Below are 14116 nucleotides of genomic sequence, written 5' to 3' on the forward strand. Positions count from 1 at the left end.
AGGGGTAAGTTTTTACACAGAGGGTTGTGAGTGCCTGGAATGACTTGCCAGGGATGGTGGTGGAGGCTAGAACATTAGGGGTATTTAAGAGCCTCTTGGGCAGGCACATGGATGAAAGAAAAATAGAGGGTTATGGGGTAGAGTGGGTTTAGTGCTTTTTTCAAGGATTATATAGGTCAGCACTACATGGAGGGCTGAAGGGCCTGTACTGTGCTGTAGTATTCTATGGTTAACCACAAGACTATAAGACGCAGGAGCATAATCAGGCCACTCAGCCCATCGAGTCTACTCTGCCATTCTATCATGGCTGATTTATTATCCCCCTCAACCCCAATTTCCTGTCTTCTCATACAATAACTTTTGGCTAACTAAGAAGCTCTAACTCTGCTTTAACTAAACTCAGTGATGTGACCTCCACAGCCATTGGCGGCAATGAATTCCACTGATTCACCACCCTCTGGCTAAAGAAATTCCCTCTCACCTATGTTCTAAAGGGGCGTCTCTCGATTCTGAGGGTGTGCCCTCTGGTTCTAGACACAGCCACTTTAGCCACAGCCACAAACATCCTCTTCGCATCCGCTCTATCTCGACCTTTCAATATTTGGTAGGTTTCAATGAGATCCCCCTCATTCTAAACTCCAGTGAGTACAGGCCCAGAGGTACCAAATGTTCCTTATATGTTAACCCTTTCATGCCTGGAATCATTCTTGTGAATGTCTTCTAGATCCTCTCCAGTGCCAGCATATCTTTTCTTAGATAAGGGGCCCAAAACTGCTCATAACACTCTGAGTACTCTGGCTAATGCCTTATAAAGCCTCAGCATCACATCCTTCTCTTATAAAATTAATTGCCAACTTAGTTTAAATCCTTCCCAACAGCTCTAGGAAGTGTGCTAGCAAGAATATTGGTCGCCCCGGGTTCAGGTATAAAGCTGTTTCTTTTGTACAAGTCATACCTTCCCTAGAAGAGATTGCAATGATCCAGAAATCTGACATCCCGCCCTTTGAGTTCCTCAGCCACTCATTCACCTGTGTTATCATCCTGTTCCTACCCTGACTAGCACATGGCACTGGAACTAACCCAGAGATTACTACCTTGGAGGTCCGGCTCTTCAACCTTTTCCATAACTCCCTACATTCACTGTGCAGGACCTCTTCCCCTTTTCTATGTGCATTATGACTTCTGGCTGCTCGCCCTCCCTCTTGAGAATATTCTGTAGCCGCTCTGACACACCCAGGACTCCAACACCTGGGAAGCAACTCTCCATCCTGTCTTTTTTTCCGCAGCCACGGAATCTCCTGTCCATCCCCCTATCAAGTCTCCTATCACTACCACTCTGCCTGATTTTACCCTTCCCTGTTGAGCAGCTCCAGATCCTTGACCTTGTCAGTCAGGAGCTGAAGTTGGGTACACTTCCTGTAAATGCACAGTAGTCATCAGGAAGGCTGTTAGGTACCCTGAAATCTCGCAGGAGCAGCATTCCACTGTATGGTCGGTTTCTGTGCTGTAGTGCACCGTATCTGTGACTTTTCTCCTGATTCACATTGCCCCCATCACCCTCTTTCTTTCACATCCCCAACCTCTCCATCTGCCCATCACTCACACACTCCTCCCACTGGTTCCCTCTACCCTCCCTACCTCCATCCCTTCATACCAGAGGTTCCCAACCTTTTTATTACCAGGGACCAATATCATTAAGCAAGTGCTCCATCGATCTCAGGTTGGGAACCCCTGCTTTATATGGCACTCCACTTTCCTCTCCTATCAGATCCTATCATTTTCAGCTTTTTAAATCACTGTCACATCTCACCTCCCAGCTTCTGACATCACTCCCACTTTCCCCTCCCTCATCTGACCATCACCACAGTCACCTGGTCCACCTGCCAGCTCTTGCTCCACCTTTTTGTACTGGCTATCTTCCCTCTCTCTATCAGTCTAGATCAGAATCAGAATCAGGTTTATTATCACCGACATGTGACGTGAAATTTGTTAACTTAGCAGCAGCAGTTCAATGCAATACATAATCTAGAAGAGAAAAAAATTAACATCATAATAATAAATAAATTGCAGTATACGTATATTGAATAGATGAAAAAACATGCAATAAAACAAAAATACTGTATCTTTGAAGGGTCTTGACTGAAACATTGACTCTCCATTTCCCTCCACAGATGCTGCCTGACCTACTGAGTAGGTGCAGTACCTTGTGTTCCTGATTCCAGCATTTAGACTCTCATGTTTTCAGAAAGGGACTACCCTGTCATTAGATCATAAACAGATCGCCAACTAATATCGAGAACAATGCCATCCAGTCCTAGAAGGATCTTTAACGTTATAACTGTGCATTGAAGGATTATCAGGCAAAATCTGACTCCCAGGGTCCTGGACATCAACATCTCAGAGGATCTACCCTGGGCTCAATGCACCAGTGCTATCATGGTGGAGCAGACTCGATGGGCTGAATGGCCTAATTCTGCTCCCATGTCTTATGGTCTTATGACGAAGCCGCACCAGCAGTTCTACTTCATTAGGGGTTTGAGGGTACTTCGTATATTACCAAAGATTCTAGCAAATTTCTACAGGTGCAGTGTGCTGCCTAATCTGGAGGCCCCAATTAACAAGAGTGGCAGGGGCTGCAGAGGGCTGTGGACTCAGTCAGTACCCTCCCCACCAGCAAGGACACCTTCAAAAGGCAGTGCCTCAGGAAGGCAGCATCCAGCACCCTCACCACCTATGACATGCCCTCCCTCTTCTCATTACGACCTTCAGAGAGGAGGTACAGGAGCCTGAAGACACACTCTCAATGATTTAGGAACAGCTTCTTCTCCTCTGCCATCAGATTCTGAATTAATCCATGAACACTCCCTCAGCATTTTTCTTTTGCAATATGTATGCTCTATGTATTTATTGTTATAATTTACAATAATTTATCTGGCCCGCACTGTACTGCTCCAACAAAACAACAAACTTCACAACTTATATCAGGGACAATAACCAGATTGATCATTGCAGTCAGTAGGCCTGTATGGCCAAGCATACTTGCAGTGTGAACTGAAGTCTGGAAGGTGCATGATGGCAGCAGCCTGGTGTGTACGGGTCAAACTGAGCTGGCAGGGATGGGCCTGCGAGTGGGGAATGAGCCAATGTTTGGCCACTGCTGGGATGGACTTCGAGGCGAGGCAGAGTCGAGGTGGTGGGGCCCAGGCTGGAGAGCAAGGGAAAACCCTAGGTTTGATTGATTTAAATTAGAAAGGACCCTGGTACGGGACAGAATGAGGCAGTGGGGCATGGGCTCAAGAGGGTATCGAAGTGGTAGGGTCTGGGTTTGACAGTGAGGAATGACCCAAGCTTTGGATGGATTAAATTGCAGACCAAATTGTAAAGGTCAAGGGTATCGGAGCGATAGATGGGCAGGCCGGATCAGCTTGCTGCTTCGTGAGGTTTACTGGACTCTGCACTGAACTGAGGCTGTGATCTGCAGCTAACGGGCTCCTGAATCGGCTTCGGTGATGACTGGCTTCATGGCCATGAACTCACTTTTGTGAACTTCAGCTCTGAATAGTATTTCCTTACTTTTATTGTTTGCAGAGTTGTTGTTTCCCTGCAAATTGGGTCTTTTTTAATGGGTTTTATTTGTTTTGTGTCTGCCTCTAAGGAAACCAATCTGAGGATTGCATGTAGTACATTTACTTTGATAATAAATGTACTTTGAACTTTGATTTGGATTCTGGTCAAGGAGATGGAGAAAGGGCAGTGGGGCTGGAGATGGGATCCCAAAGGTTACGCTGTTGGCCAGGAAGCATTGGAGCAGGAACAGAAACAGGGCAGAGAACTGATGCCGGAGGGCACAGGGACCTGGAGGATTCAGCGAGCAGGGACTCACCGGTACCAACATAAAGCAGCCACGAGCAGTCCGCAGAGACCCGTCACCGCGCAGATAATAATCAGAGCTGAGGAGAGAGGTGAGAGGGAAGGAGAGTTAGTGGACAGTGGCTCAGCGAGTGAACTCTGTCTCTACAGAAACCACCATTACATGCAGCACCAGGCAGACGAGGGCTGCAAAAGGGTTGTCCAGGGCAGACTGGGGGTGGGGGGGGGGGGCGGAGCGGGAAAGGGGCCAGAACAGGTCCCCTGACCCCCTTCACCACCCGCTGCGAGTCCTGACCCGAACATTTTCTCAATGGTTTATTTCTAAGACAGTTGACACCACAATTCTGAGACCAGCGATCCAAAGCCCCCACCCATCAGTCCGTTCATTCCCACTGCCATCCACACCCTAGAACGCCTCACTGTTCCACCTCCTCTCGCTCCAAAAGAGCTTTTCATCCCATTATCTCCATTCTCCTTCCCCATCCTACCTCCTACCCAACTTCCTCCTCTCTCACTCGCTCTCCCACTGCCTCCTTAGCTCCCTCTCCCCTCCTCCACTTACACCACCTACTCTCCTACTCCTTCTTCACAGCTCTCCCCTCCTTCTAACCTCCACAACTCCCCACGTCCCTCTTTTCTCTCCTTAAAGCCACTCTCCCTCATTTCACCATCTCTCCCTCTCCTTCCCCATCCTGCTGTCTGCAACTCCTCCTTCTTTGTCTCTAACCACCCCTCTCTCACACCCCCTCCTTCTTCGTCTCTAACCACCCCTCTCTCACACCCCCTCCTTCTTCGTCTCTAACCACCCCTCTCTCACACCCCCTTTTCTCTGTAACTTCCCCTTTCCCTCACTTTCTGTCTAACCTCTTCTCTAAACCCCTCTCTCCCTCACCCTCTTCTGTCTAACCCCTTTCTCCCTCACTTCCCCTTCTCTCTAACCCCCTCCCTCGCTTCCCTTCTCTCTAACTTCTCTTCCCTCTAACCCCTTCTCCCTCACTCCCATTCTCTCTAACCCCCTCTCCCTCAATTCCCCTTCTCATTAACTCCTTCTCCCTCGCTCCCCTCTCTAACACCCTCTCCCTCGCTCCTCGTCTCTCTAACCCCCTCTCCCTCGCTCCTCGTCTCTCTAACCCCCTCTCCCTCGCTCCCCTGCTCTCTAACCCCCTCTCCCCTTCTCTCTAACCCCTCTCCCTCAATTCCCCTTCTCATTAACCCCCTCTCCCTTGCTCTCCTCTCTAACCCCTCTCCCTCGCTCTCCTCTCTAACCCCTCTCCGTCAATTCCCCTTCTCATTAACCCCCTCTCCCTTGCTCTCCTCTCTAACCCCTCTCCCTTGCTCCCCTTCTCTCTAACCCCCTCTCTCACTCACTCCCCTTCACATCCCTCTCTCTAATCCCCTTGCTCCGTCGCTTCTCCTCTCTCACTAATGCCCTCTCTTGCACTTCCCCATCTCACTACCCCCTCACATCCCTCTCTCTCTATCTCTGTGCTTTCCCTCTCTCTCTCTCTCTAATGCCCTCTCCCTCTCTCTCTAATGCCCTCTCCCTCACTTTCCCCTCTCTCCCTCACTTCCAAATGTCCCTCAATGTCCAAAAAACAGGAGAGTTGATGGTGGACGAAAGGAGGAAGGGAGACATCAATGGAACTGCAGTTGAGAGGGTGAGTGGTCTCACGTTCCTCAGTGTACACACATCGCCTGGACTGTACACCCCGGCTTTGTGGCAAAAAAAGCACAACAGCGTTTCCTCCACCTCAGACGACTGAAGAAATTCCGCATGGGCCCTCAAATCCTCAAGACCTTCTACAGGGCACCATTGAGAGTATCGTGACTGGCTGTATCACCTCCTGGGTCAGGAACTGCACCAGCCTCGATCATTAGGCACTGCAGAGAGTGGTACGGACAGCCCAACACATCTGTGGATGTGAACTTCCCTTGAGAACATTTACAGCAGCAGGTGTGTAAAGAGGCCTGGAAGATCATCAGGGACACCAGTCACCCCAACCATAAACTGTTTCAGACCATAAGGTATAGGAGCAGAAGTAGGCCATTCGGCCCATCGAGTCTACTCCGCCTTTCAATCATGGGCTGATCCAATTCTTCCTGTCATCCCCACTCCCCTGTCTTCACCCCATACCCTTTGATGCCCTGGATAATCAAGAACCCATCTATCTCTGACTTAAATACACCCAATGACTTAAATAGCTGCTTCCGTCTGGCCTTAAAGGGACCGCAGCATTAAAGCCAGGACCAACAGGCCATGGGACAGCTACTTTCTACAAGCCATTAGACTTATAAATTCACATGTCTGTACATTGCAACGGCATGTACAGATTTCTACTCCCTTGTGTTGTGGGACAGATGTACGATTTAAATAAACTCTATTCAATTCCTTCTCTCTTTCTAACCTCTCTCTCTAACCTCTCTCCCTTTTCTCTCTGTCTCCCTCACTTCCCCCTTTCTAACTTCCTATCTCCCTCACTTCCTCTCTCTGTAACCTCTCTCTTCCTCACTCCCTCTCTCTAACCCCTCTCTCCCTCACTTCCCCTCTCTAACCCCTTCCTCCCTCACTTCCTCTTTCTCTAACCCCTCTCTCCCTCACTTCCCCTCCACATGCTTCCCTTTCTCTCTCTCCCTCCCCATTTCCTCCAACTTCAAACTGGCTTCCTGTTACCTACCCATTGAGACCACGTCGTTCAGCAGCCGTGGCAGCCTCCTGCTCCCGTTCCTCCCCGTCACGGGATGCGTGTCTGGTGTGGTTTTCACTGTGGCCTGGGACTCAGTGGCGCGCTGGTGGGCAGACGGTGGGCTGCGGAGGCCGGCGGCATGGCTGGTGTCGGTGGGCTCTGGGCGTGGTCCAGGGGGCGTGGCTGTAACAGCAGTAAACATATGTGGTTATGACTGGCGATTGCAGTCCCTGAACTACTCCAGTGGAACGGAACTAGCTCTCAGAATATAAGCCAGGGCAGGCCACTGGGACCTTGATACATGCTGCATCATTCATCAAGATTGTAAATGAACATATTGCCACAAGCCACAAGGGAAGAAGGAGGAGCCATGTGCAAAGAGAAGTGGGTGGTGTCTTAACAGAAGTAGAGTCACGTTGGGAAATATCCCTTCACACCAAATGGTTTCTGTGTTTTTTTCGACTATGGGAAGCTAGCGATGCTCTCAAAGAATGATACAGTGTGGAAGAAGGCCATTCAGCCCAACTAGTCCATACTGACCTAGTTGCCATTATAAGCTATTCCCATTTGCTCGTGTTTGTAGCATATCCTTCTAAACAATTCCTATCCACATATTTATCCAAAAATTTTTAAATCTTGTTATGCCCACCACAACCATTTCCTCTGGCAGTTCATTCCATACATGAACCTCCCCTGTGCAAAGGACTTTTAAATCTTTCCCCTCTCACCTTAAATCTATACCATCTAGATTTTTTGTTCCCTTTCTTGGGGAAAATAAATCGTCTGTATTCACCTTAAGCATGCCCCCATCATTTTACACAAGTCCTCAGTCTACCATGCTCCAGGAAATACTGTCCTAGCCTATCCAACCTCTCCCTGTAGAGCCATAAGGCCATAAGACATAGGGACAGTATTAGGCCATTCAGCCCATTTAGTCTGCTCTGCCATTCCATCATGGCTGACTTATTATCCCTCTCAACCCCATTCTCCTTCCTGTAACTTTTGATACCCTGACCAGCTAAGAAACTGTCAACCTCCATTTTAAATATGCCCATTGACTTGGCCACCACAGCTGTCTGTGGCAATGAATTCCACAGATTCACCACCCTCTGGCTAAAGAAATTCCTCCTCAGCTCAGTTCTAAGGAAACATCCTTCCATTCTGAGGCTGTGCCCTCTGGTCCTAGACTCCCCCGCTATAGGAAACATCCTCTTCACGTTCACTCTAAGTAGGCGTTTCAATATTCGTTCGGTTTTGGGAAAAACCTTCATCCTACTAAACTCCAGTGAGTACAGACCCAGAGACATCAAACACCACTCATCAATTAACCCTTTCATTCCCGGGATAATTCTTGTGAACCTTCTTGGCACCCTCACCAATGCCAGCATATCCTTTCTTAGATAAAGAGACCAAAATAGCTTTTAATACTCCAAATTCTTGGCAGCAACCTTGTAAATTTTCACTGCAGTCTATCTAGTCTAGTGACATCTTTTCTATAACAGGAGGACCAAGTGTGGCCTCACTAAAACTGTGAACAATACAGTCCAATCGAGCGCGCAAGTTTACAGTGAGAAAATGGAACTGAGACCAAAGATTCCTCAGGAATTGCCCATTTCACCAACTGCTTTGAGGTGGAGGACTGGACAATATTCAGGAATTCGTCTTCAAAATCTGAGTGAATATGCCACAGTTGTCATCGACTTCATTAGGCCTAGTGTGGATAAGTGTGTGATTTCAAGAACATTCCGGCTATATCCAAACTAAAAGCTGTGAATGAGCCAAGAGATTCGTAGATAGCTGAGGGCTGTATCTGTGATATTCAAGACCAGCGATCCAGACCTACAAAATAAGTCTATGAACAACCTATTGAAGGCTATTTTAAGAGTGAGAAAACCATTCTGATTGAAGCTAGACATAGAATTGGATGCACGTCAGCTCTGGCAGGATTTGCAGGCACATGCTTCCAAAGAGTGAAGCCTAACATCATGATTGGTTGTGAAGCTTCACTCCCAGATGAGCTCAACACCTTTTATACACACTTCAAAAGGGAGAATACAACCACATCTGTGCAAATCCCTGTAGCATCTGGAGATGTTGTGGTCTCTGTCTCAGAGGCCAACATCAGAACATCTTTCAAGAGGTGTATCTGATCGAGAATTGAAAGCCTGTGCCAACCAACTTGCAGGAGTGTTCGAGGGCATCTTCAACCTCTCACTGTTGAAGTCGGAGATTCCCACCTGCTTTAAAAGGGTGACAACCAGACCAAGAAGGGCAGGCTGAGCTGTCTCAATGACTACCGCCTAGTTGCACTCATATCTACTGTGATGAAGTGCTTTAGATCATAAGACCATAAAATATAGGAGCAGAAGCAGGCCATTCGGCCCATCAAGTCCGCTCCACCATTCAATCATGGGCTGATCCAATTCTTCCAGTCATCCCCACTCCCCTGCTTTCACCCCATACTCTTTGATGCCCTGGATAATCAAGAACCTATCTATCTCTGCCTTAAATACACCCAATGACTTGGCCTTCACAGCTGCTCGTGGCAACAAATTCCACAGATTTACCACCCGCTGACTAAAGTAATTTCTCCACATCTCAGTTCTAAAAGTCCTTTAATCCTGAAGTCATGCCCTCTTGTCCTAGAATCCCCTACCATGGGAAACAACTTTGCCATGGGAAATAGCTTTGAGAGGTTAGGCATGGTCAGAGTCAACTCCTGCCTAAGCAAGGACCTGGGCCTGCTGCATTTTTCCTATTGCCACAATAGATCTACAGTGGATACGATCTCACTGGCTCTCCGCTCAGCCTGGGATCACCTGGACAATAGCAATACCTACGTCAGGCTGCTCTTTATTGATTACAGCTCAGCATTCATACCCTCAGTATTAAACAACAAACTACAAACCCTGGGCCTCTGTACCTTCCTCTGCAACTTGATCCTCATTGGAAAACCACAGTCAGTGCGGATCAAAAATAACATCTCCCCCTCCTCAGTGACAAACGACACTCCCCAGTGAGAGTATCTGCTCCTTGGGGGCGGGGGGGGGGAATATTCCCCCCATTTCCCACCCCACCAAAGAGTAGGCACTCTGGCTGCAGCTGATGTGAGTCAGCCCATGTAAAGCTGCAGAGCTTGATAATGTACCTGGTGGGGTGGTGAGGGACAGTGCAGCCTAGTTAACTGAGGTTCTAACAGACATGGTCAACATCTGTCTGGATCAGTTCACTGTCCCCTCAGGCTTCAAGGCAGCCACCATCATCCCAGTGCCCAAGAAAGCGACAGTAACCTGACTACTGCTCAGTGGCACTGACTAAAAACAATAATGAAGCGCTTTGATTGGCTGGGTATGGATCACATTAGATCCCAACTCCCTGCTTCATTGGACCCTTTCCAGATCGCTTATCGCTCAAATTGATGATGTCATAGCCTGTGCCCTCCACTCCAACCTACCCCACCTGCAAAACGGTGCCTCATCTGCCAGGATGGTTTTCCTCCCTCAGAGGAAACGGTCCTCGTTGGGTCGCAACACCTCTCTCTGTAAGTCGATCCTGGCTTCTTGACAGAAAGGCCGCAGTTAGTCCGTGTTGGCGGAAGCTTCTCTAGCTCCGTCATGATGAGCTCTGGTGCTCCCCTAGGGCCGCGTGCTCAGCCCGCTGCTGTTCACACTGCTGATGCATGACTGCGCTGCTAGATCCATTTCAAGCTGAATCATCAAGTTCGCTGTTGACACAACAATGATGACGAGACGGCATACAGAGAGGAGGTAGAGTGGCCGGTAGAATGGTGCGAGCACAACTTGAGTTTCAACGTGGGCAAAACCAAAGAGATGATTGTGGGCTTAGGAAGGTGCAGGCTGACCGCTCTTCACTGCACATAAACTCTCCTCCATGGAGAGTTTGGAGCACCAAGTTTCCGAGTGAGCACCTACACTGACTGATAATACCTGGACCTTCAACACCATCTCTTTGGTCAAGAAAGTACAGCAGCACCTCCACTTCCTGAGAAGGTTGAGGTGAGTGTGTCCTCCCCCTCCTTCACTCTAACCAATTTTTATGGGAGCTCTATTGACAGTGCCCTGATCAGCTGAATGGCTGTCTGGTACATGAATTGTAAGGCATCTGACTGCAGGTCCCTACAAAGGATTGTGAGGACTACTGAGAGGATTGTGGGGTCTCTCTCCCACCCATTTTATCAGGAGCGCCGAGTACGTCTGGCCCTTAGGGTTGTCAATGATTTCCTCCCATCCATCCAACAATTCCTTCAAAGTTCATAGAAAATTTATTATCAAAGTACATATATACATCACCTTATACAACCCTGAGATTCATTTTCTTGTGGGCATATTCAATAAATCCATAATAAAATAATAACAGTAACACAATCAATTGACCACATCAAAAGGAAGTTCAACCAGTGTGCAAAAGACAACAAACTGTGCAAATACAAAAATGAATTAATAATAATAATAAAAAATAAATAAGCAATAACTATCAAGAACACAAGATGGTGAGTCCCTGAAAATGAGTCAATAGATTGTGGGAACATCTCATTGAAGGGGCAAGTGAAGTTGAGTGAAGTTATCCCCTTTGGTTCAGGAGCCTGCTGGTTTGAGTGGTAATAACTGTTCCTGAACCTGGTGATGTGAGTCCTGAGTCTCCTGTGCCTTCTTCCTTATGGCAGCAGTGAGAAGAAAGCATGTCCTGTGTGATGGGGACCTCTGCGGGATGCTGCTTTCTTACGACAATGTTTCGTGTAGATGTGCTCAGTGCTGGAGAGGGCTTTATCTGTGATGGACTGGGCTCTATCCACTACATTTTGTAGGAATTTCTGTTAAAGAGCATTGGTGTTTCTCTACTAGGCTGTGATGCAGCCAGTCAAAATACTCTCCACTATAGAAGTTTGTTAAAGTTTCAGATGTAATGCTGAATTTTTGCAGACTCTTAAGGAAGTAGAGGTGCTCCTGTGCTTCTGTCGTAATTGCATTTACATACTAGGCACAGTTTAGGTCCTCTGAAATAATTTGGTCAAGGAGTTTAAAGTTGCTGACCCTCTGTATCCAGAGATACCAGCCATGTGACAGATGCACTGCCACCTGGCTGGTCGGAGGACACACCACATGCCAATCAACATTTGGTCCCTCCCAACTAATCAATGCACACCTAAATTATTGGTCACCTTAACTGGATTATTGCGCCCAGCCCCATGCTTTAAAAGGTGAGACTTGGCCTTGGCTAGCCCTCTCTTACAGACCACCTCATTGAAGGTAAGTGCATTGATTTATGTTTGGGAAGGCCTATCGTTTGTCCTGGTAAGGGAGCCACAGCTATCCAAGGTCAAGGGGGATTGCTGTTGTAGTGCTTTTCCCTTGTTCTTTGTTTGTGTAACCGTACCCTGTCCCCACATCGCTTCCTGTGTATTGTAGTTGCTTGTGTTGACCCGACTTCCCCTTGTAAATAAATTCCTTATTATTAAAACTGTGTGTGTCCAGGCCTCTACTGTTGAGACTCAAAGAACCAGTTATTTCCATCACAACATTTGGCGCTGCAGAGCAGGGTCTCATAAGTTTTGGCTGGACACAAGCACAGGGGATAATGTTCTGGAATAAGGGGAAGAAAGCCAGTGCAGGCTCCCAGGATAAGATCCCGGGGTGGGCTGATGAAAGGGAGGGATTTGAGAGTCTGGCCAGCATGCTGGCAGACCACAGAAAACCAGTGGACTGGTCTGAGCAGTTAGAGCCCCGTGGAGAGAAGCTGGGCAATCGTGGTCTCCCTCCTGAAGGAATCAGGGTTCCCCAAAGCCAAGGGGAGTCCAAGGGGTGCCTTCTGGTTGTTTGCGTCCCTGCTGAGACGCCAGGTTAGAATTACTGATCACCTGCAGCACTTGTGTGGTCAGAAGGACAGGGAAATTGAAGACCTCAGTCAGGGTTGTTGCACGCTGAAGGAAGCAGCACAGGCTGCCCAGGCCCGAGCCAATGACCTTGAAGTTAGGGGAACTGAACTTGCCTGTGGCCTCATAAAACTTCAGCAGGCCAGGACAGCCCGTCGGTCTGGCTAGCAGCTGGACCCATTAAAGATTCGAGCCTTAGTCCAGTGTGGCGACAAGCTGGACGCATGGCTGGGGGATGGGGACATCTGGCTGATAGTGACGACGAGGGGGTGCCCGAGGAACCAAGGTCCCACAACCACCCTTCTCCCTTCTCACCCGAGCTCCAACATGCCCGACCCATCACCACGCGGTCCCAGGTTCACCGCAGGGAGGAAGGGAATGAGGGGGAGACGGCCAGACCTTCCCCTAGTCACTCCGAGACCACAGAGACCCGGAACTTCTCCCCCAAGGAGCTGACCCAGTTGGCGGATCGCTACCGCCAATGACCAGGCGAGCACCTCGCGGCCTGGCTGCTCCGGCTGTGGGACGAGGGGGGGCCCAACCTCAGCCTCTCCCATCAGGAGGCAAGCGCCCTGGGAAGCCTCTCTGACCAGCAGAGCATAAAAATGCGTTGCGGGCGCCACAAGCAGAAATCCACGATGGCACAACCCTGTGGGATCGGGTAGTGACCGCGGTACGAGCTCGCTATCCCACACTTATGGAGTGGGATCTACACGGGCGCCCGCAATGGGGTACGGTCAGTGAGGGCACCCGGGTTATCAGGGAATGGGCACTGGTCAACGACATCTATCAAGGTGCCTGCGACCGTAACTTCCTTGAAAACACACGAGTGACCGGTGCCCTAGTGGGATACTTGGTCACTACCACATGCCCCGATCTGAAGTTGGTAATCCTGCCCCTCATGGCACCAGCTAGCGGTAGGACCGTACGGGATGCCATCACCCTCCTGGAGGGATTAGAATATATGCAGAGGGGGGCACCTACGCAGGTCCGGAAGACCGAGACAAGGGCCCTAGACACTATCCCTCTCAGATATACAAGCAGGCAGCTGTACACGGACCTGCTGCGTGCAGGGGTGGATCGTAACCAGATAGATGGCATCCCCACCCCCAACCTATATGCCCTGTGGAAGGAGCATTGCAGGGGGAAGACTACTTACAAAAAGACCACCCACACCGAGCCACCCTCCGCGCATTCCCTGCCTGAAACTGTCTCGAAGGCCCTCGAAGCAGAGCTCAGACAGCTCGTCAGGCAGGAAATGTCCCACCTCCACCAGCAAAGTGCCTCACTCCCGGCGTGGCAGCCCTCTTCCCCCCTCCCATAGGATGAAGGCCAGGGCCCCCGGCACATTTGCTCTCTCGCCCTTTCCCGCCCGGGGGACCTGAGGCCACATATACCCGTCACAGTACACTGGGGAAAGGGAAACACACAGAGGTGGATGGCGCTTGTCGACACAGGCGCCCAGCACACGATTATCCTGGGCAATCCTGCCTTATGGAGGGGTACGGACATGCAGATAGAGGGATTGGGGGGCTCCCTGTTACCAGCTAGGGAGGTCACCCTTCGCCTAGCCATAGGCAATCATTCCCCCAGACGTGTACAAGTCCTTATTGCCTCCTCCCCGGAATGTATCCTCGGGATCAATGTTTTAAAGATAGATAGATAGATACTT

At 49.3% G+C, this 14116-nt stretch overlaps 1 protein-coding gene across 3 annotated transcripts in view; it reads right to left on the reverse strand.

Moving 5' to 3' along the window:
- The window catches only part of LOC140717865 (neural proliferation differentiation and control protein 1-like), a 44217-nt gene that overhangs the window by 13810 nt on the left and 16291 nt on the right, over positions 1–14116 (reverse strand). For all 3 annotated transcript variants that reach the window (XM_073031597.1, XM_073031589.1, XM_073031605.1), the window contains 2 exons: positions 6546–6737; positions 3884–3950 (listed from right to left, as the gene is read on the reverse strand). In XM_073031597.1, coding sequence (XP_072887698.1) covers positions 3884–3950; positions 6546–6737 — 259 coding nt within the window. The remainder of the gene's footprint in view (positions 1–3883; positions 3951–6545; positions 6738–14116) is intronic.

Source organism: Hemitrygon akajei, chromosome 2, assembly GCF_048418815.1.
Source record: "Hemitrygon akajei chromosome 2, sHemAka1.3, whole genome shotgun sequence".
NCBI classification, from domain to species: domain Eukaryota; kingdom Metazoa; phylum Chordata; class Chondrichthyes; order Myliobatiformes; family Dasyatidae; genus Hemitrygon; species Hemitrygon akajei.